Source organism: Manis pentadactyla, chromosome 18, assembly GCF_030020395.1.
Source record: "Manis pentadactyla isolate mManPen7 chromosome 18, mManPen7.hap1, whole genome shotgun sequence".
Taxonomy (NCBI): Eukaryota; Metazoa; Chordata; class Mammalia; order Pholidota; family Manidae; genus Manis; species Manis pentadactyla.
The window spans coordinates 11,819,975-11,844,201 of NC_080036.1; the positions used below are offsets into that span (position 1 = coordinate 11,819,975).

A 24,227-nucleotide genomic window follows, 5' to 3' on the forward strand; every position below is an offset into this window, starting at 1 on the left:
TTGATGAAATGTCCAATTTTTCACTGCTGAATTTTAGATTCTTTGTGTATTCTAGTCCTTTAGGAAATATATAGTTTTCAGGTATTTTCTCCCATTCTGTAGCTAGTCTTTTGATCTTAACAGAATCTTTTTCATAGTAAAAGTTTTAATTTGATGAACTCTGTTTTTCCTTTTTTTTGAATATACTTTTCATACCACATCCAGAACTCTTGGTCTAACCTTAGGTTATGAAGTTTTTATCCTTTTTTTTTTCCTAAAAAATTACAGTTTTACATTTCATATTGAAGTCTGTGGTCCATCTTAAGTTAACTTTTTTTATAATAGATGAGTTTTAAATCAAGATTTACTTTTTAGTCTATGGAGAGAGCCAGCTATTTACATAACAATTTATAGCCACACCAACACCATCCTGTCCTCACCCCATTCCTTAACCCCTGACAAACACTGACCTGTTTGTTCTCTCTTTTAATTCTGTTGTTTTAAGAATGTTGTGTGAGTCATATATATGTCACCTTTTGGGATTGGGTTTTTTTACTCAGTCTGGAGTCCCTTGAGAGTCATCCAAATTTATGCATCTTTCAACAGTTTGTTCCTCTTTATTGCTGTGTAGTATTTATTCCTTGAAAAGGATTTACCACTCTTTTTAACCATTTGCCAGTTGAAAGACTTAAACATCGTTTCCAGTTTGGGGCTATTATGAATAAAGTTACAAACAGTCATGTGCAGTGTTTTAGGTAAACATAACTTCATTTCTCTGGGATAAATCCCAAGAGTGCAGTTGTTGAGTTTGAGTTCTTTGCATATTCTAAATATACTGTTGTATCCTTCTCCACTGAATTACTTTTCTACATATGTCAAAAATAAGTTGAGCATATTTATGTTGGTCTCTTTTGGTGTTTGTCTTCATCTCCATCAGGCTTTGCTGGTGCATGCCCGTTTAGAATCATAATGTCTTGGTGGGTTGATCTTTTCTCATTATATAAGGTCCATTGTTATTTATGTCTTGTAATGTTATTTGTTCTGAATATAACCATTCCTGTATTTTTTTAATGTTTATATGGTATATATTTTTCTTTTTATTTCAACCTATTTATGTTGCTGAATTTGAGATGAGTTTCTTATAAACAGCATATGGTTGAATCTTTTTTTTTTTGTCCACTCTGTCCATCTCTGCCTTTTAATTGGTATAGTTAGACCATTTGTATTTAAGGGAATTGTTATGTTAAAGTTTTCTGCATTTTTTTTTTCTGTTTCTTTCTTCTTTATGGTTCCTTGTTTCTATCTTTTTGCCTTCCATGGGTTACTTAGTTACCTGGACATTTTTTAGGATTCCATCTTGATTTATTTTTAGTGTTCTCTTTTTGTTTGTATTGTTTAGTACAGTTCTTTGTGGTTGCTGTTGGTACTACATTTTACATATGTGATACTGGTATCAACATCTCTTCCAGACCATGTGGAGACCATGCTTCCAATTATGCCTCTGACTTCTCTGAGTTTTAAATATCATTGTCTTGAAAGTAAATGCTGTTAGAATGTTTTGACTGGAATATAAATTCTGTTACAATTTATATTCAAAATGTCATCAATATGATTTAATAAAACTAAATGAGAATGGCAATCTGTTGGTTTTCCCTATATTTCTGCTATTTCCATTCTTCTGTTTGCTTCAAGTATCCATCTTTTATTACTTCCTTTAGTCAGTCTTCAGAGAAAGGTCTGCTGTTGACAAATCCTGCTTTCTTTTGAGGATGACTATTGCCCCTTTATTCCCGAAGAATAGTTTATGCCATTTAGGGTTCATCAGCTTCTTCAATCTGTGGGTTTGTGTCTTTTGCCAAATATGGAAAGTTTTCAGCCATTATTTTTCAAGCACTTTTTCATCTCTACTCTCTCCTTTCTTTTCTGGGCCTTTAATGATACCAATGTTCAGTCACTTACTGTTCCACATGTACCTGAGGCTCTGTTCATTGCTTTTTTCAGTCTTCTCTCTCTTTTGTTCAGATTTTTGTTCTTTGTCAACTTCACCCATTACTGAACCCATCCAGTAAGTATTTTTCTCTTTTTGTATTTTTCAGTTCTGTAATTTTCATATGGCTCTGTTTTAACTTCTCTTTCTTTGCTGATATTTTTTATTGTTTGATTTGTGAAACAGGAGAACTTGTAATTGCTTGTAGAATGATTTTTATGATAACTGCATTAAAATCCTTGTCAGATAATCCAATATTTCATTCATCCCAGTGTGAGCATCAGTTTTTCTTTCCTACATGTTGTGGTTTTCCTGGTTCAGGATATTTTGCTGTTATGTTAGGATACCCTGAGTCCAATTTACATTTTTTACTTTTAGCAAGCAGTCATCCTGTTTAAGTTGAGCATGCAGGTCCTGGAATACTTTTTATGGATTATGGCTCCAAGGACAAATTTAGTTTTCAGAGCCTTTGTGTTGCTCTTCTGGTTTGATTCATTTGTCTCATTCCCCTGGGGCTCCTGCTGGTCCCTTCTGGTGCCGCCTGAGGGTGGTGAGGTGAGCTGCTTCTCCAGGCTGGGCTTCCTGGTGTCTATCTCAGGGCCCACAGGGCTGGGAAGTGCTTCCTGGGCCCTTCGCCTATTATAGCAGGGTCCCCCTGCTGTGTCGTTCCTTGCCGTTCAGTTCCTCTGGGCTGGGAGGGACTCCGAAGCTCCACTGGAAGGAGAGCACTTCTCAGGCCAGGGCCAGTTGTGGCAGCATAGTCCCCTGCTAACTGTGACTCTGGACTGGGAAGGAGAGTCAAGCATGGCTTCATTTCTTGTTGATTTTTAAGATTTTTCCTTCTGTCTTCTGTTTCTGTGGTATTATCATTGTGCTTAATTCACCATGTGGTTCATCTAGTTTAGCTTTATTTCTTCATATTTGATGGTTTTTTCCCCTTTATTTCTAGCTATTTCCTAGTTCTGTCATACCTTCCAAAATCTTCCTTTTCTTCCGTTACCCTGTTCTCGGATAAGATTTAGTTGTTCTTTCATAGCCTCTACTATTAACAAATTTTTATCAGATCTGTTTAAAATTTGTTTACATTTTCATAGTGTGGTTGGCAGATCTTCCGGTGTACTTTCATTCTCTGCAGGGACGACATTCTTGTGCATATGCACATATACTTGCTCTGTTAGTAACTTTGGTTCTTGTTTGACTGTGGTCCTTCTCTGTTGCTTGTTTCTTTTAAAGTGAAATGAGTTTTCCCATACTTGCAACAGGGAGAGATAGGTGAAGATACCTTTGCATCCTTTAGGAGGACTCTTTTACGAAAAAAAACCAAAAATACAGCCTTGTGCTTTCTGAAACTGCCTCCTCTACTCCCTGCTACACATTTATTTGATTTTTTTCTTTGCTTTTATTATCCTTGATCTTGTCAGTTTGGGTGTTATTCCTAGCATTTTCACCTCAGTGCGGTTTGTTTCAGAAGGGAATTTTGATGTTCAAGAGTTTTAAGAGCCCAGAAGTTATTGTGTCATGATTCCCTTACAATCATCTACAAAGTAGGTCCTGTAGAACTCCCTCTGTTTCTCACCTGCTGTGCTTACATTGGCCTGGGCTTCCCAGTGAGTGGCTTCAAGCTTCTCGTTGTCAGGGCTGTCAGAAGCCCAGGAAGCCTCTGCTTCCTCACTCCCGGTGCTGCACTTACGCAGGTCTCCCAGCTGTCAGCGGTTATGGTTCCTGCCCACAGGTGGGTGAGATTTCATGGGGGTATCTTAAAGCCTAGTTTGGTTGTAGAGATTCTCTGTAGGTCTTTTATTTTCCTATGGAGTTACAGGAATATATAGTTTTTTATGGGAGAGATTAGGAAAATTAAAACGAAAAGCAAAAACAAAATAACTGTGTCATTGCTACCATCATCTTCCCAAAACCCCTTATCTATCTTTCACCTGGTTTTAGTGTCTATTAGTATCCTTACCTGAATCCATTATATCACTAGGGATTGCAAATGCTGATTTGGAAAAAATCTGTCTTCTGTTCATTCTACATATATACCTGTCACTCTTTTTCTTCATCAATGGTTTCTGTTTGATGACTTTGAAAGCCAGCTCTATTAAAAAGGCATGATAAAATGTATTCAAGTATTTTAAAGTAAGAAATTAATCATTAAATAGTGACAACTGAGTTTGGCTTTTCAGGGTTTGGTGTTTTGTGTTTTGCCTTTTCTTAATATTGTTATGAACTCGTGGATATTTATTTAATGTACTTAAGTTATTATTCTTAATGATATTCAAATTGCTTTTAACATGGTCCCATTAAATTTTGAAATTTTTAACTCTTCTTGGAACATTCTTCACCCTAGACCTCAAATAAACTGCTTTTAGAAGAAATTATGGGGGACTGGCATTTCAAAATAAATTTTGGGTACCCAGGTACAACATTTGCTGTTAAATATTACTGCTTGCAGGCTGCCTTTTGGAGACAAAGCTAGAATAAATTTTTCCCAACATATCTGGAAATCACCCCATTTCAATACAGAGATAGCTCCCACATTCTTTTGTATGGATGAATACTATTGTATTTTGGGAATGCAGCAAAAATTATTAATATTTATGGGCCGAGTGGTTATTTCTAACCTTTGCTATTAGAATTAATAACACAGTGAATCATCTTATACATGGGGATTATTCCGTATGTATATGGGGGTATCATTAAATTGCTGTAAGTGAGACTGTTTCATCAAATTATAGATACATATGTAATTTTGCTAGATATTGCCAAATTCTCCTTCACAAAAATGGAAATATTTTATACTCCCACTAACTGTACGTAAAAGTCTCTCTTCTGCAATATCCCAAACCCAGTGCATTATTAAACTTGGATGTTTACTTGTCTACCAGTTGAGAAATGGTATTTCATTGTAGATATAATTTGTATTTTCCTCATTATGAATGAAGGTGGGCATCTTCTCTTGTACTTAAAAGCTATTTCATTTTTTATAATCTTGTTCATTTTGCTGCTCGGTTATTGGTCATTTTCTTCATTTTTAGAACTTTGTGTTAGGGAGATTACCACTTCAACTTTGATAAATTTGCACATAACCTTTTCTGTTTTGTCATTTGTCTTTTTATTGTGCTAATCAAAGGATTAGCAAAGAATTTTGCCAAGTGAAAGCTTTATGTTTATGTAGTTAAATACTAGTCTTTTCCTTTATTCTGCTTGGGTGTGTATTTTTTTGTATTTTATTCATTAGTAAATGAATTAAATTCACTTTCTTGCTCTTTTATTTCTTACCCCTATGTCCCTAGTAGAAATTTTGGTCATATTGCCTCTTCTATGGTCACTTTATAAATTGTCCTTTAGGTCCAGGTTTATTTTGCATGTTTCTCAAGTACTTTCGAGTGTTCTTATTTCTATTTCAGATTTGTCCATCTCTCTCCGAGTTTTATATTTTTGATGGTGTTCTTTCCCACTGCTGTTGAATTTTCCCTTCATATGAAATGTGGGTATTACAGGTTTCCCATTCTTTATGAACTGAATTTTTCAGATGTACTTTTTTCTGCCAGAGAGTTTTACTTCTCATATATTTGCTGGACTTGTTCCATAATAGCTTTATTTGGATTTCTGGATTCTGTGTCTCTCATTTATGTTTCCTTCCATTGGATTTTTCTGGGCCTGCGATTAGTAGGTCTCACTGGAGAGTGGGGGAAGAGTTTGAGTGGCTTTAGTGAGCTCTCAATTGTAAAGATCCTTCTTCTGTTGCTTTGGTAACAACACTTACTGCAGTGGATGGTTATATGGCCCAGCACCTTCTGATTCTTCAGTTCCATCTTGTTTAATTAGGGCCTTATTTTTTTTATCACTTGCTTCCATCCCCTTACAGCCAGAAACCACTTTCAAGGAACACCTGTGTCTCCCAAGGTGTGCCCTCCCAACACCCATCCCTTCCATGCATCGTGCCTTCCTAAGAGTGCCATTTCTATTTCAAGATGCTTTCTAAGGCCCTTCATTTTAGCCACCTGGTTGCCAGTGCTTTTACCTGCCCTTAGTAGTTTATTCTTAGGGTGCGGCTCTTCCTTCTGTGGTGAACACTAACTCATGTTATTCTGTACACCCTGCTCTTTCACATAGCTCCTGCTGGACTCTGCTAGTGCGCACTTGCATGTCAGTTGGTGTTTTCTGCTCTGTTTTCCTAGTTTTAATCTAGGCATGGATTATGGGTGTTTTCATTGGATTTTTCTCTCCTTTTTGATCTGGATAGGTTTTAGGAATGTGAATGGGATGTTTTCCATACAGCTACCATTTTATGTAGAAATGCAGAAGCTTATCTTCATTTTCAGTTTTTTTTTAGTAGTTACATTTCTAGTTCAGAATTTTAGTGTAGACTACATACTTAAAGGAAGAGGATTTTGTCATTAAGTGTTTTCATTATATAAACTAATAGTAACCCCAATATTTTCTAATTTTTTAGGAATAATCAAAGAAAAGGCTTTCTTATTAATGTGGCCGGACTGGTCGCAGTGACCACTGCTGGTCTGCTATTGCTTTCAGGGTCTGTATCATCCACTCAAGGGCACCTGTCTATCTTCCTCATCAGGTGTGGCTGGTTCAGTCAGGCTCCAGAGCACTTCTGCCGTTGCTGTGGTAACAAGGAGACTTGATTACCATCCATAGCAGGGCAGATTTCCTGCCCTGACAGAGGGCTCTGGGCTACAGCAGACTTGCATTTTTTTACCAGCAACCCAAGATGAATGACTTAAGCTGTGGAATGATTTCACTCCTTCCTAAATGAAAGATGTGCCTGCAAGTTCCATGTCCAGTTTCCTGTGGTGTATTTCTTTATTGTTTTCTTTAGGTGAGTGGGAGGTTTGCAGGAACTGAAGGGACAGGGCGGATATCAGAGTGTCAGGGAAGGGAAGTGGCCAGGCCTGGGAGAAAGCCCTGATGAAGTGCTGACCTGTGTCTGAAATAAAGCTGTTGCACCAACAAAACTGCTGGTGTTTTGCTAATAGAAATTGTATGCTGGCATACTAGAATGTCAAAAACTAGAATTACAGTCACAGATGTGGAAAATGTTACATTCTCTGCCAAGATTCTGGAAAGAACTTTTCAAAAACATTAAAATTCATTCTTTTGCCAATTACTGTTCTAAACTTTTTTCTTAAATCTTGAAATTTTTTAACTGAGAATTGTTAAATTTTTGGATACCTGATTATTCAAACCAGAATACCAAGATTGCCCTTAATGAACTTGCATTTTATTTTTAGATTTTAACTAAATCTAAATCATGTTAACATGATTTTTATCACATAAGTTTTAGGAATAGCAGGGATTAAATTATTCTCTTAAAATAACTATATTAGAATAATCTCTCCCATCCCCCACAGTACACAGTATTGATCAGAGTGTTCTAGTTTATATAAAAATTGTATGCTTTTGTATTACTACTATTAGATGTGGGGGGGGGGTTTCCCCCCTTTTCTTTTTCTTTTGTCCTTAATCTATACCATCTTTTCCCTCAAAATTGAGTAAAGTATGAGTAGACAAAAGAATAATAAGGAAGGAAGGGTCAATAAGAATACATATACTCAAAGACATCTGGAGTTAGTTTTTCAGAGTATTTCTTTTCAGTCATTTTAATTCATGGAATTTGGGTTTTGGATTTTGGATTTTGCTTGTTACTGATTATATGTTGTTAATACACCATAGTTTACATAATTACTTCCTATTACTATACATTTAGGTTTACCAGCGTTTACTACTGTAAATAATGTAGTGATAAACTAAGCTTTCACATTTTTAAAACTGTTTCCTTAAGATAAATTTGCATTAAGTGGAATTTGTAGTCCCAGGTCACCAGGAATGAATCTTCCTAATACTAACTTACACCAGGAATGAGTTCCTAATACTAACTTACAGATTACCTCCTAATATCGTTTTAATACAAATCATAAACTTATATTAGTGCTAGTGATAGCAAATGCCAAACTAAATCTGTATTATCTCTTCTCATTAGGGAGTTCTGGGAAATCGTTCATTCATTTACTGATGAGCAGAAAAGACTCTTCTTGCAATTTACAACGGGCACAGACAGAGCACCTGTGGGCGGACTAGGAAAATTAAAGATGATTATAGCCAAAAATGGCCCAGACACTGAAAGGTAACCACTAAATTTTGACTACATACCAAAAACTTTGCATTCCACATCACATGTGAACTGTGCAGTAGCTTTTGAGCAATCTTGCAGTTTTAAGTAGAAATTTCTTAATCACATGAAACATTAGTTAAGAGAATATTTTATCATTGTTGTTTGAAGAAATTTTTTAATGGGGCTCACTTCATTTGGAATTTTGCAATTTGATAAGATTCATTCAGTTTTGTTTCAGAATTTTTCAACTGAAAACCATATTATGTAGTCTATTTGGAATGGTTAAATTGAGTTCAGGAGGTTATCTTTTCAGCACTAGATTTTGCTAGAATCCTCAACTCCATAATCTTGACATTCAGTTGTGTTCTCTCTCCATTGTAGTGAGTAGGGACCATACAAGAACAGTAACATGTTTAATGACTTAAATGTGCAGAAACATTTCTAATAGTATTCTACAATATTTGATACATAATGGTATTAGTGTAAATCTATGTATTTTTTGTTATTAAATTATTTATATAGTCATATTACCAGGAATATTTCTGTTAAGCATAAAGTAGCACAGACTTTGAAATCTTGAGAACCAGGTTGAACTATTATCTCTACCTTAGAGTAAATTACTTAGCTTCTCAGGGACTTCAGTCCCATAGTTGGGATACTGATACTCTGTAACTCTAAGGGTTTTAAGTACCTAAAACAATATCTGATAATATAATAATAACTCCTTGGATGCAATATGTTAACATCATCAGTCATTATCATTATCATTAGCATTGAGTAATTTATGAGATAACAACAAACTGATACTTGTAGTTGCACAAGAAAAGCAAAAAGTTTATCCTTATGACTTGCATTAATGTGTAGTCTGCATTGCAAACCATCTCAACTATATATGCCATCTAAAAGTAGGATCAATTAATACTGAGCATATTTCCCATTACTTATTTTCCTGTTTTTCCCCTTTCTCTCTATTTAGGTTACCTACATCTCATACTTGCTTTAATGTCCTTTTACTTCCGGAATATTCAAGCAAAGAAAAACTTAAAGAGAGATTGTTGAAGGCCATCACTTATGCCAAAGGATTTGGCATGCTGTAAAAAAAAAAATAAAAATAAAAACAAAAAAAAAGGAAAAAGGAAAAAGGAAAAAAAAAATAAAAGGAAAAAAATAAATTTAAAATTTTAATAAATATAACAAGAAGGATAAAATTGGTGGTGATAGTGTTCTAGTACAAAAAGGCTGTAAGATAGTGAACCACAGTAGTCACCTATGTCTGTGCCTCCCTTCTTTATTGGGGATATGTGGGCTGGAACAGCAGATTTCAGCTACTTTTATGAACAAATCCTTTATTATTATTAATATTATTTTTTTTGCGTGAAAGTGCTACTTATTCTTTCACTTGTATGTACAGAGAGGTTTTTCTGAATATTTATTTTAAGGGTTAAATCACTTTTGCTTGTGTTTATTACTGCTTGAGGTTGAGCCTTTTTGAGTATTTAAAATATATATACCAACAAAACTACTCTCCCAAGGAAAATATTGCCACCATTTGTAGACCATGTAACCTTCAAGTATGTGCTATTTTTGTCCCTGTATCTAACTCAAATCAGGAACTGTATTTTTTTTAAAAAACAATTTGCTTTTGAAACTTGAAGTCTTGAAAACAGTGTGATGCAATTGCTGCTGTTCTAGTCCCCAAAGAGTTTTCTGTGCAAAATCTTGAAATCAATAAAGATGGAAGGGAGAACTTGGAATGTTTAACTGCAGCCCTCAGAACTTTACTTTAGTAACAGCACAACAAATTAAAAAGTCATGCCACAGTATGTCGTCGTCATGTGTGTCGCAGTGAACTGTCAAGTAGCCAGTCCTCTAGCACGTGTGCGGACAGGGATTCATTGTTCTTGTCGTTTTAAGTTTACTGGGGAAAAGTGCATTTGGCCAAAAGAAACAGTAGTAAAGCCTGTTGCAAGAAAGTTAGGAAGTTTGTTGTTTATTATAAACACAAAGCATGTGAAAGTGCACTTAAAATAAATTTTTTATTATTACCTGCATTTTTAAATAGACAATCCAAAGTCTTCCCTTTGTGTTGCCATCATCTTGTCTAATCAGCCATTTTACCAAGGCACATGATCAGTGTTGTAACTTAATGGAAAGGATGGCTACTGTGCCTTGTTGTACTTAATCATACAGTAAGCAGATCCGGAAATGAATGGAGCTATTACTCGTAAGTCCTATTTACATTGTATATCCCCAAAGATTAAATTTTACTTCAAAAAATAAGTGTTAATTATTACTTTAATGTACTGTGGAAAAGTACAAATAGATTTAAATTACTGGACATGCAGAAGTAAGTAGTTTCCCCTTTCTAGTCTTCTGTGTCTTGTGATGTTCATTTCCTTTATTGCCATATATAATAAAAGGATTATGTATTTTTAAGGAGAGACATATGATATATCCTTTACTACAAGCTACAGCTAATGTGCTGAGCTTGTGCCTTGATTGTTTTAACTGACAGATCAACCTGATTTGTTTGAAATTCGCAGGAAAAATACAGCTTTCAAATCATTGGAGGGGAATAAGGATGTCTTTCAGGATTATTTTAATTATTTTAGTAACTGAGACAGAACTGTTGTGTACCTTAACACTAAATAAAACAGTGACATTCTTCACCATAATCTAGTGGAAAAAAGAAGACAATTATTTCCGTATTGTGATAAGTAACATAAGGTTTTACTGGGTTGGGTCAGCCTTTAGTAAAACACTGTTAAGTATGTATACTACCTGGATGCAAGGGACCCTCCTGCTCCTACAGTCATCTTAAAGGGCCTCTAATCCATGTGCTTCTGTGTGTAATGAAAGAAAGAAGAGAAATCAAATACTCTGGGGTCATTTTATATAATAAATTCGTGAAGAAATCTGTGCTCTTCAGTTCTCAAGTTTTATTATCACTACAGTATTGAAGTTCTACAATTGTAATATATGTATGAAGTTTGTGAATGGTAATTGAGAATAGGTTATCAGATACAGAATTCACAACAAATAGACTTTTAACAGATGAAAAATAAACCTATCCTTAAAAATATCAAAAGTCATTGGTTGTCCAGACTAGCTGCTCTCCCCTTAGTTATTAATTATCCTGGGCATGTTACTACTACTATTATCATTGCTCCCTTTTCATTACTATTTACTAGAATATCACTGAACAGTAATCTTAAGGAAGAGGAAAACTATAAATTTTTAGTACAGTGGCTATTCCCTCTACCCCAAATGCATATACAAAAGTACTTTTTTGCCAAGATACTCTCTTAATATTTGGTTTTCTGTGAATTGGCCTACAATCTTCAGGAATAATTGGCTTTACAAATCAAATAGAAACTTATGTTTTCATTATTTTAAAGAATTTCAAACATACAATGTGAAAACAGCCTGCAGCCAAACTTCTCTGGAACCTAGCAGCTTCAGCAGATGAGTTACATTTCCTTATCCTAATACTGTTTTCTTGGGCTGTGGTTAATTGTGTGATAACTCCAATTACAACTTCCCTTACTTTATTATGGGATACATACCTATCCAGGGGGATATATATCAAGAAGAAATTAGAAAACGAAGCTTCAAACTGAACTTGCTGATGTTCCTCTTTTTTCCCCCTTGGCTCAGTTATCTTATTAGAAAGGACAGGTATTTGTAACTTAGCAACATCACTCCCTATTCCCATAAGAACATGACTGTACTGGGATTTCAGGCCCCTTTTGGGATTTTCTCAAAAATTTCATACAAACTGTCAGAGGAAGGAGTGTTTTCCCAAGGCTACAGGCTAATCTATCTATAGTCTATCCCCTTACCTTAAAAATATTTTTGGACCTTCCACCAGCCTCTAAGGGCCGTCTCTGCCCTTGCTCCCACTCTTGTCTTCTACCCAGAGTGTTAGTCTGTAAAGAATTTCCTGGCAGGGTAGGGAAGTATTTGAAGTGCACAGTCCCAAGGCTCTCCCCCCTTTCTCTGTTCAAAGCTGGGACTTTGGCATTTGTTGACAACCACAGCACAAAGATTTTTTGATGTACAATGTCTCAGTGTGAAAAATGCTGCTAATCGCTGCTGTGCCGCTGAAAATGCTTTCCTGAAGGATTCTCATAGCCGCCTAATTGCCAGTAAGAATTCGTTTAACCTTGACAACGCCCCACATAGTTTGGCTGCTACTCTGACTGCTCCTTTTTTTGGCTTGGCTGGATGCTACTCTATTTCTTCTTAAAAGTTCCCGTCTTTAATTGCCCTCCAATTCCCTGTCAACCTGAATCACTCCTGAAGATTCTTCCCCAGATCCTTCTGCTCAGACTTTCCCCAAGGTATCTTTTTGGTACCTCAAAAAGTCAGTACATCTAAAAACAAAACTCAACATCTTGCATCTCTACCTTTTATTTTTCTTAAAAAGCATCACTTTCAACCCAGTCATCAAAATTCCTCATTTGTCACAGCTTCTATCAGTTCTTTTCAAATCTCTCCGATCATTCCTCCATCATACTTCCTTCTGGGCCCTGATCCTTGGACTCATCTGAATTCTCTCAGTACTTTCCTAACTTATTTGCCTGACTCCAACCACCCCTTCCAGTCTTTGTCATTCTGCTTAAACACAACTTTGCTCATATAAATATACTCTGGCTCAAAACTTGTTTCCCTTTGAATAAATTTCCAAGCCTGGCATCCAAAGCCCTCCATAGACTGGGTTCCACCTGCTTTTCCAGTTGTGCCATCTGTTAACAGGTACTTCTCCATCCTTTCCCACTGTCTTCATTTGTGCTTATTATTTTTATATTTCTCAAGTACCCTTTAAGACCAGATTTTTAAAAACACCTCACCGTAAAGATTTCATCACTCCCCAAAATGCCTCTAACCTCATTCTATGGTAGCACAGAATGGTGGGACATGTTTCTTTGAATAGTAAGGAGTCAGATTTTTTTCATTCCATAAGCATTACTTGAAGAAGATTCATGGTAAAAACTGTATTTTTGTGCCTCTCCCATGCAGTAGTTGCAGTATGACTGTTAGAGGTCCACCAGCTTGTCAAGAGTCACCTCTTGAGTTACTGAAAATGATTCTCATGCAGTAGAATGCTTAATGAAGCTTCCTGTTTTTTCACTAAAGATGGCCTCTGCCTCCTTGTCTCCCCTCAACTCTTACCTAAGAAAGGTTTTTAAGTATTTGAACATTTAGTGGCAAAAGGACTTGCTTCTTGAGGAAGCGGCTGTCAGAATCACTGGCTGCCATTTCAGCCTGTGGAAAGATAGATTAGTAAGAAGGGAAGGATGAAAAAGGACAAAGTCCTTGAGAGCAAGATTTTTGTATGACTCCCCCAGGTCTGCCCTTTGGATGTGCTCTGGCAGCCAGGAGCCTCTGTGCAACCACTGTCTCTGGCCACACCCCTGTCAGTGGAGATGGGGGCAGGAGTTTTACACCATCCTGCAGTTGTCAACCCCTCAGATCTGACAAGGAGCAATACTCCACCAAATACTGTCCTTTTTATACCAAATGAAACATGAATGCTTGCTTTGCCAGACCTAACAACCATTGCTACAAACTGACCCTGAAGTCAAGATTAGGTTCATCTGAACAGGACCTGGAGTAATCATCACAGCTATTTTATCTCCAGGAAACCAAAGGAAATGGGGTGGACATATGTCTGTTACATAGTGCACAGTGGTTGAGGGTGCAACCTTCAGAGGTGGATGGCTCTGGTGTCAGTCCTGCCTGTGCCTTTCCCTTGGCCTGGGTGATCACATTCAGGCTCACCTCATTGCTGGTTCATTTGTACCTTCTTCTATGAAGTTGAGGTACAAATGGTAGACAGCCTGTTGAAATACAGTCTGAGAGACAGAGATGGATTCTCCCAGCATTCACCTGTTAAATAAGATCCATCAAGAGATTAGAGAGATGTTTGTAATGAAGATTTCTTTTGTTCCCTTCCTCATTCACCTCAAAACAGGGATGGGTGCTTTTCCTCATCTTAACACATAACAAAGATACAAGTCATGTAACAAAAGTCATCCCTTTTAAGTGTACAATTAGTGGCTTTTAAAGTATTCATAAAATTGTGCAACCATCACTATTACATAACTCAGAACATTTTCATCAGTGTTTAAAAAATAGTATGCTGTACCCATTAGCAGTGACTTTTATTCTGTGCTTCTTCCCAAGCCCCGGTAATAATTCTACTTTCTGTCTATAGATTTGCCTGTTTTAGACATACAGAGCCGTACAGTATGTCGCCTTTTTATGTCTGGCTTTTTTCACTTAGAACAATGTTTTCAAGGCACATCCATATATTTCATTGTATTAATATACAATGTTTTTGTTCACTTGGATATTTGTATTTCTGCTTTTTTATTATAAATACTACTATGACTTTATGTACAAGTTTTTATGTGGACATAAGTTTTCATTTCTCTTGGTCCTGTACATAGGAGTAGACTTGCTGGATTAATGCCTAATCCTTTCAAGAACTGCCAAAATGTTCTCCAAAGTGGCCATTTCATATTCCAACCAGCAGTCCATGAGATCTCTAATTTCTCCACATCCTGACCAACACTTATTATCTGACTTTTTGATACGAGCTATCCCAGTGGGAGTGAAATGGTATCTCATGGTTTTGATTTGTATTTTCCTAATGACTAATGATGTTAAGCATCTTTTAATGCCTTTTAGCCATTTATCTATCTTTGGAGAAATGTCTCTAAAGATCTTTTGCCCATTTTTAAATTAGATTGTCTTTTTATTATTGAGTTCTTTATTTTGAATGCCAAGTCCCTTACCAGAGAAATTGTTTGCAAATATGTTCTCCCATTCTTTGGATAGTATTTTCACTTTCTTGATAGTGTCCTTTGAAGCACAGAAGTTTTTAATTTTGATGATGTCCAAAGTTACTTTTTCTCCTGTTGATCTTTTGATACATAAAACACCATTGCCTAATCCAACTGATGAAGGTTTACAGCAGTTTTCATTTAAGTGTCTTACAGTTTTAGCTCTTACATTTAGGTCTTTGATTCATTTTTGCATATGTTGCATTATAGGAATCCTACTTCATTCTTTGGCATGTGGATAGCAAGTTTCTAGTACCAGTTTGTTGAAAAGGCTGTTATTTCCTCGTGAATGGTCTTGGCACCGTTATCAAGAAATAATTGGCCATAAATGTAAGAGTTTATTTCTGGGCTCTCAGTTTCATTCTGTTGATTTCTATGTCTGTCCTTAAGCAAGTGCCATACTGTTTCAATTACTGTAGCTTTGTGATAAGCTTTTAATTTGGGATGTATGAGGCTTCCAACTTTGTTCTTTTTCAAGATGATTTTGACTATTCTTGGACCCTTGCAGTTATATATGAATTTGGATCAACTTTTCAATTTCTACAAAACAGGTATCTGGCATTTTGAAAGAATTGTATTGAATTGGTAGATGAACTTGGGAAATACTTTTAACAACATAAAGGTTCCAAACCTGTGAACATGGGATGTCTCCATTTATTCAGGTCTTTAATTTTTTTCATTAACATTTCATGGATTTCAGTGTACAAGTCTTCTTTGGTTAAATATTTTATTTATAAAGTATTCTTTTTGATGCTGTTGTAAACAGTTCTAAATTTCACTTTTGGACTGTTCATTTATAATGTATAGAAACAGGCAATTTTTATATACTGATCTTAACATCCTGCAGCCTTTCTTAACTATTTATTTTGTTTTTGATTCCTTAGGATTTTCTATATATAAGATCATGCATCTGTGAATAGAAGTAGTTTTACTTCCTTTCCACTCTAGATCCTATTTCTTTTTCTCACCTAAATGTTGTGGGTAGTGCCTCTAGTACAATATTGAATAGAAGTGACAGTAACAAACATCTTTATCTTATTCCTGATTTTAGGAGGAAAGCATTCAGTGTTTCACCACTGAGTATGATGTAAGCTGTGTATGTGGTTTTTCATAGATGCTTCAGGCTGAGGAAAGTTCATTCTATTCCTAATTCATTGGGTGTTTTTAATCAAGAAAGGAATTGGGTTTTGTCAAATGATTCTTCTGTGTCTATTAAGATGGTTATATGGTTTTTCTCCTTTATTCTTTTAATAGGGTCTATTAACGTATGTTTTATTATATTGAACCAACTCTGCATTCCTCAGATAGTCATACTTGTGCATGGTATGCAAACCATTTTCTGTGCTGCTGGATTCTGTTTGCTACTAGTTTGTTTAGAATATTTGCAGCTGTGCTCATAAAAATACTGGTTTTTATTTTTTCTTGTTGTAATATCTTTGTCTGGTTTTGGTATCAGGATAATACTGGTCTCTTAGAATGAGTTGGGGGCTTCCCTTCATCTTAAACCCAGTGAGACATGTTTCAAATAAACTACCTAGAGACCTTGACCCTGTGTTCTTTAGATATTGGGGAACGTAAGAATGGTACCTGACTCTTCCTAGAAAGGGTCCTGTGGTAAGATGTGACTGAAGAGGCATGTGACAGCAGAAAAAAGGGCACATTCACCAATGATGAGGTTGAGTTATATGTTTCCCATAGGCCACATATGGTTTTATCAGAGATGGGCTGTGAGCCATCTTGAACACAAATGAGCTACACAAGTGAGCTTCCTGCCTGGAACGGCACCTGAAATCTGATTACCATCAAATGTAGAAGCTGTGGGGAGGAGGAATTAGAAGCTTACCATCTAAGCCAGAGGTTCTCAGTTGGGGTTCCCAGTAGAGTACTTTTGGGAAAAAGCTATTAGACCTTAACCTAATCCTGAAGGCTCAATACCCTATGGTAACTGCACCAACTGGATCAGGCAAGATCCTTTTCTCTAATTCCCTTCCTTCCAGAAGGTCCAAGAACAGGTGTTGAGTGAGAAAGAAGGTCAAGGGAGGAAGAGAAAACTGATTGCCCTGTCTTCAGGCTTCCCACCTAGAAGAGAGTAGTATTTTGATGTTTCACTAGAGTGTACTTAACACCCAGAGAAACAGTTTGTCTGTTATCTGAAAGTGACCAGGAAAACTATGATCTGAGATTTCATTCCCAGAAAAAAAATCTGGAGGCACCAGCGCTGGAAAGCAGGCCTGTTGTGTTTGGCTGCACTGCCCTCCCACTGCCCCTCACACAGTCCTCATTATTTACTAAACAGACTGATGGAAAGGATTCGGGACACTTAGCATGATGATATTTATGAGGAAAGATCTCTATAGGGGATTTCAAAACCTGCCTCTTACCATATTTCAGTTGAAATGTGAAGTTTTCCCTTTCATTAACATTTACCAGGCAAATACCAATTGAATGCTTGCCATGTTGGAGGTTTGCTGAAAGTTTCAGATTGAATCAGAGCTGCTTTGTTCAATCAAGGAGTCTTGTTATGGGAAGACAGTCTTACTGGCCAGACATACATGCAAACCACCAAAGGGTAACAGAGGTATGTAAAAATACAATTTGAGCAGAGAACTCAGAGGCAAAATTTTTTCATACAGGAGGGGAACCTTTAGCTGCATCTTAATGGATGGGTAGGTGTATACTAGGCAGGTAAGTGAAGGGTGTTCAGTGTGCCTAAGTGTAAGGCTCAAAGGGATCAAGATCGGGAAGAAAGGTCAGATCATGAAGGAACTTGTAGACCATACCAAGGACTTTGGGCTTTATTTTGCAGACATTTAGAAGCAAAGACAGTCAGTTTTGCATTTTAAATCTATAATATAAAGGAGCATAAGTGCCATGTGGTCTTTGCCATGGAAACTATTCCCATAATCCTAAAATGGCATAAAAACATGAGGATAGAAGGGAGAGGGACCATATAGGACATGTTAGGGACTGGATGCAGGTGGCTGATGATACATTCTTGCATGGGAGAAAGGAGTCAAAGATAACTGCACATTTCTGGCTTGGGTATTGTATATAGTGGTGCTGTTGGGTCTACACAGAAGAGGGGTTGGCTTTGGAGGACAGATGGATCATGTTTAGCTGAAGTGCCTGAGACATGCAAGTGGAGCTGTCAAGAAACAGTAAAGTATAAGGGTCTAGAGAAGAGCCTGCACAGAAGATAAAAATGTATGGCACTTCAGCATGTAGATCGTAGGTGAACCCATAAGTAGGAACATTATCACAGGGAAAGGGAATAAAGGGAGAAAATAATGAGCAAAATCCTTGGAAAATGTTAGCATTTGAGAGTTACACAAGGAACCCTCAGTAAAGGAAAATGAAAGCAGCTCATGCATTTATTTACTCATTTTTATCTTGGCTCCACTACCACCAAGCCCTGCGAGGGCAAGGACTTTGTCTTGCTCTTGGCTGTGCCGCAGCGCCTAGAGCAGAAGGTCAACGTGCTTCGTGGAGCTACACGGCCACCAGCGCGTCTCAAACTCCTGCCCAGCCTCCTCCCTGCCATCCTTTTTCACGTTGCTGGCTGACACCCTACCCCCGATCTCAACTCTTAACAGCAGCTTCTAAGGAAGGCATATGTATCCTTATTGTCATCACATGAAGATAAATCAGCTAAATGAAAATATTTCAAAACTTCTGAAATGCGATACGAATTCCAAAATCATCAATTATATCAATTGCTTACCTTTCAGGACCCATCACTGCCTGACACTGCTGGGTTTGGCCCACTTCTCAGTGGAACCAAAACGACACGGTTGTGAAATCAGATCTGTTTCTTGAAGTAAATAAAAAGACAGCCTTGCTCCAGAGATAATCACCAAGGGCAGTAAGATAACCTCCAAATGCTTCAAGCTGAGGCTGAGCAGGAAAATCCCAGATCACCACCACTAGACAGTGTGCGCTTGAGCCTGTCCAATGGAAGTTACACCATTATTTCAGAATTGCCTCCAGTGTGCTCGCATCCAGCACCTGAGCCCAGCAAAAATTCCATTAGCCTTCAATACATAGTGCTAATACATAGTGCTAATAGGATTGAAATTTTTTTCAAATTTGTTTTCTCTACAATGTTCATTATTTCATAGCAACTATCACAATGTACCTTTTTTCCTTCATTATTGCCTGACTCCCTCCTTAAATTGTAATCTCCATGGAGAGCAGGATCATATCTGTTTTCTTTATCCCAATGTCCAGTACATATTGGTTGAATGAATGTATGAATGAAATAGTTGCTAAGCCAAAGAGCCTGGTTTATCGACTAGACTGACGACCTCAACAGAAACTACCGACCTGAGGCAATATAAGCTGTTCCTGCCTGTGAACAAGGATCTTAAGTGGAGCTTTTATGGCATTCAGATGCAATGTACACCTTCTTCCCACTTTTCAGGACAGCACAACCCTAATTGCTCTTACGTATGTAACTGGTTTCAGGAAGCAGAGGAAACGTTTGTTTTCCATACGTTCCTAAGAAAGTGGTAAGTAAGCCAATCATGCTTTCCCATATGACATTAATTTTAGGCGAGTTCCTTCATTCCTCCCTACCCCAGCCCCCACTCCCACCAGTAATCCATCATCTAAGGGGGGCCTTTTGTTTCTCATCATACCCCTCTGTGTGCTTTCAGTGCTTCTACTCAAGTAATGCATAAAGGAAATTAAAAAGATGCACACTGTACTCACATGAAGTGGAAGCAGACCACTGGGGACGGGAGACCTGACTTCACAGGTGGCACTAAACCCGCTGTTACTTAGCCATGTGCTTTATAACATGAATTCTACTTTCTTAGGTCATCGTGGGACTTACATATTTAGGAAATACAAAGAAATAATCAAGGAGCCCTACCATTATTCATTTAAATGTGAAAGAGCCGCTTCTCATATATATCTCATGACCATCTAATTGATCATAAAAAATGTTAACTGACATATTGTCTCAGAAAAAAAGTCCAAAATGTTAACTGACCACTGGACATACCACTGGAAGGACAAAAGCCTGAAGATAGTTTGTTTTGCTTCAGGGCAAGCTATCCAATATCTGCTTTTGTGACAAAGTAACTGTAGTGTGGAAGCTTAGGGGTAAAAATGATCCAAAACATCATTTGGTCAACTCTCAACCCTCATTTTATAGAGGAGGAAACTTGAGTCTCAAACTGAAAGATTCTGCCCAAGGTTACTCTGGCCACTGCATTCATCTAAACGTGCACAAAGTTAGAAGCCAGAGCCTCTGCTCCCACATCGTCATGCCGCTTAACAGCCCGCTTCAGCCGGCAGTCTCTGCTTAATGAAACGCAAGGAGGGTCTCCATGGGGCTTACCTGGGGTCGGGGGAGTTTGTGGGTAGGAGAGGAACAGAGGGCTCTCCTAGTTCTCAAGTCACCTAGTTTCCTTTTGATTGTTTGTAAAAGGTTCCGAAAATAGAGTCAGGTCCCCATTCCCATTCCCTCCCCAGTCCACTGAAGAAACAAATTTGCTAACATTCCCCAAATTATTGTCTTTTACTCTCTCTACAGTAAGAGCAATACTGGCAAAAAGTTTCCCAGAATCATGTTCCTCTTAGATATCACTCCTTGAAAAGTGGATTCTGGTGTGGAGATGAAGCCTGGTATGTGGAAAGTTCCAGATGCCCCGACCCCAGCCCAGCTTGCCCTTCCTCCGCTGCCTGTGCTCACTGCTTGTCTCCGTGCCTCCATTTGAAGAGCTGCAGGGCCTGTGGTGACCTGGGTGCGCTTTCCTATTGTTAAATCCTATTTGATTGTCGTGTTTTTATAGAAGAGGAAAAGCATTTTCTCCCCGAGTTCAGTAGCAGTCTTGAGGTCAGGGTAAGATTTTTTTGGTAAGTATTTAGAAGTAGTTGCTAAATGATAAATGTGTGGGAAGGGGAAGGGTGCCTACAAAAAAGGCGTTTGTTCTTCCTCGTGATGGAATTGCTTCCAGTTTGTTTTCCTATCTCTTCAAGAGGGATTTTGTGCCCTCTTCCTGTACTGTGCATTCTGATTCCTGGAGCCTGCAGTACCCCTCGCTTCCTTTCTCCAAAGCGCTGTTGGAAGCGTAATCTTGAACGATAAAATGTGTGGATGTGGGAGACTTTGGATTCTGTCCTCCGATACTTAGCTCTTTCATCCGTGAGAAACTCCTGCCTTGGGAGGGCTCGGATCTGGGTCCGCAGTGCCAGACGCACTGGCACATCCTCTGGGTTGTGGGAGTTCTTCCTGGGTCTTGGCCTTTTCTTCTTGGGGTGCTCCACACTTCTGTCTCCGTAGACTATATATTTAAGAAGCTCCCCTTTCGATTTTCTACCAGTGGCTGGATCTCGGAGAGGACCCTGCACAGAGCTTGAGGGCCCACCGGAGAAGTCCCTCGTGGTGCCTTCCCCAGGAAGCTCTCTCTGATTGCTCCCTGCCCTGGACCATCCAGACACTAGAGATAAAACCAGAGCTGGTTTGTCCGCCCCTCTGGAGGGAAACTTCCTTATTTTTACAGTTGTCCCCATGCTCTCTTCCTTGGAGTCTGCCTTCAAGGTCGCCCCGGAGGCTGCCTGGGCCTCCGCCTTGTTCCACAGACCACGGCTGCAGGGCGGGTACAGTCTGCCCTTGTCCAGGCTGAGTCTGAGGCTTTGTTCTTCCCGGCACTCTCCTGTTCTGGACGCTTGGCCCCACGGCCCCCTCGCCCTCACCCGCCGGGGGCCGCTGCAGTCGGACAGCACGTTCCTGGTGGTGAGCGGTCTGACCAGGGCCCTCTAACCTGGCAGCGGCGCATGCGCCAGCTCTGACCTTCGGGGCTTCGAGCGGCATGGTTTATAAAAGGTTTTCTGTTCCACTAGCCGGACATTAGCTTCATACTTGTTCATGGACTATAGAAAACTTAGTTTCTTTTTTAGCAAGTTCTCTTCTTTCCAGTTGAAGGACAGAATTGAGTAGGATTTCTGTTTCCATAAGCTTGATGTTCTCCCCAAATAGGGAAGAGCGCCCGTTTCTGGGACGGCCGGTGCTGCCCAGCAAGCTCTGACGGTTGCTCTGCGGCGGGCTTCTCCATGAGATGCCCACATGCGCCTGAGGCTCTGGCATTTCTCTGCTCACCTGGCAGCCAGTGTTCTGTCAGCACACCTGTGCGGGTGTTCAGTGATGATGTATCAGCACTATGACCACACAGTTCATTCTGGCCTCCGGTTTGTTGTTAAGAATTCTGTGGGTCAGCAGGGCATGCAGTCTGTTGGCCGGATGCTTCTCCCAAGGGCAGAAGTGCTGTGAAGCCTGTTCACTGGCCTGTTACAGGCCCAGCCTCCATCTGAGAATTGCCCCCCTTCCAGGGGCACTTGAAGATCACCATCCTGTCTGTGAAGGAAGCTGACCTGGCAGGGGCGGGGCTTGAAAGGCCCGGGGGTTTACTTACCCATTACTTACAGGTGTTGCAGATTTCTTATATTTGGTTTCCTCTGTCTCCCTGGCAGATGGTGAAGAGGAAGTCTTTAATAAGTTTATTAAATATGAGATAGGAGATATGGAAATGTAATGGAACTCCTATGTAGGTAGTTGAAAAAAAATACTTTATATAGTTTTATTATATGAACTACTCAAGGATGGAGTTGTCATCTGGTTAAAGTTGGGCCCCATCTTTGATTGTTATATATAAGAAATTTATTCAAAGATGAGACCTCCCAAAAGTCAAAAAAAAAAAAAAAGGGAAGAAAAGAAGGTATAAATGAGGATGCCCTTGCTGAGGGCACGTGTCCCAACATGAGAGCTCAAGAACTGTGGCCCTAACTGGATGTTAGAACTTCTTAGCCTCAGACAGGGTAACAGCAGGGTGGGCCACAGAGGCCCCTAGATGGTGCTCGTGCCAGCCTGCAGAAACCCTAAATTCCTAACCCTGGCTCTGTTTCCCCTCAAACAATAGCCCAATTACATAAGCACCTTCAAATAAACTGCTGTATTTGTACCACCAGGAATTTAGTGTTTGTGACGCAGCCGCTTTGCAACTCATGATTGCTACTTATTAGGGTTTCTTTTTTTTTATTGACTGACCTTTTAACAACTATAATTCTCCTCTCCTTAGGGTCCATTCATTGTTGCCCATCCGGTATGTAAATCACCAGTCTCCTTCCTCATGTCCTTCTTAACTGCTGTTTCCCAGTCCATTGTCTACTCCTCAAGACCAACAGACCCCAACTTCTTTTATCTAAACATTGTATTCTGAAACAATGCTGAGCCTTCCTGTGGCCCACCAAACATTCCTGCAATCTTAGACTTCCCCTGTTCCTAAGAGTTATTGCTTTGCCAGAATCACAATGCTTTCATAGCTCCCTCAGCTACCTGGATCTTAACTTCTGCTTGCGTTTAGGATAAAAGTGGTATTTTTATTAGTAAAATAAAATGCTCTGAAAGTGGCTTCTAAATTAGAATATATATATAAATTTACATGAGTTTTCATAAATTCAGGTTGCCCCTAAACATCTAGGCTACCCTTACCCCCATGGCTGCCTTGGAATTTGGAGGACTGGCTCCAAAACTATGCCCAGCCCAAGGAGTGGATAGATCAGCCTAAGTCAGTCAGCGGAATGCCAGCTTCCTTGTCGCCGTGACTGGCTTGGGTCAGGGCTGGCCAAAACCATCAGTAAGATATGACGGGGTGTATACTCTGGCTTGGGCAGAAGGGCATATGTGCTCTTGCGTGAGTTTCGGGAAGCAACACTCTGCATGAACAAGGAAACACGTTCCCCCAGTCGCTGTTCTCAGCCCTCCTGCCACCAAGGGCACCCAGCTTTGAAATGATGCTGACCCACAGGTGGCTGTGTAGGAAGACAGAACCCAAATTTTAAATCACATGGCTGAGCCATGTCATCAGATCATTCCAGAAGTCTTCATTTAAGCTAATACCTTCACTGATAAATTCTACTAACTGACATAAGAAAATTTTACTTCTTAGCAAAGTATCAGAATTCCTTTGAAGGGGGATGTGGCTTTGTGAAAATGATGTTGAACTTTGCACACTGTACAGGAAGGTCCCTTTTTGACCACACAGACCCTAAAAAGGACAACTATCACAATGGTTTGCCTGACTGGGTTTTACGGAGGCTGGCGAAGAGGTCGAGTTCACCCAGTTCTGACTGCCTTTCCCTCCCCCTCAGGGTTGTCTCTGCTAGCCTGAGCCCCTACGTGTCAGAAATGCTAGTTGGTTTTACAGCCAACAGAGGATAGCACTGTACTTAGAAATATCCAGGGATAACTTCAGATATTTGACAATGTGACACCAAC

At 38.9% G+C, this 24,227-nt stretch overlaps 1 protein-coding gene across 5 annotated transcripts in view; it reads left to right on the plus strand.

Moving 5' to 3' along the window:
* The window catches only part of UBE3A (ubiquitin protein ligase E3A), a 108,307-nt gene extending 97,291 nt beyond the window's left edge, over positions 1-11,016 (plus strand). For all 5 annotated transcript variants that reach the window (XM_036878751.2, XM_036878749.2, XM_057494747.1 and 2 more), the window contains 2 exons: positions 7,965-8,108; positions 9,073-11,016. In XM_036878751.2, coding sequence (XP_036734646.2) covers positions 7,965-8,108; positions 9,073-9,193 — 265 coding nt within the window. In that variant the 3' untranslated portion in view covers positions 9,194-11,016. The remainder of the gene's footprint in view (positions 1-7,964; positions 8,109-9,072) is intronic.
* Positions 11,017-24,227: the final 13,211 nt, after the last annotated feature.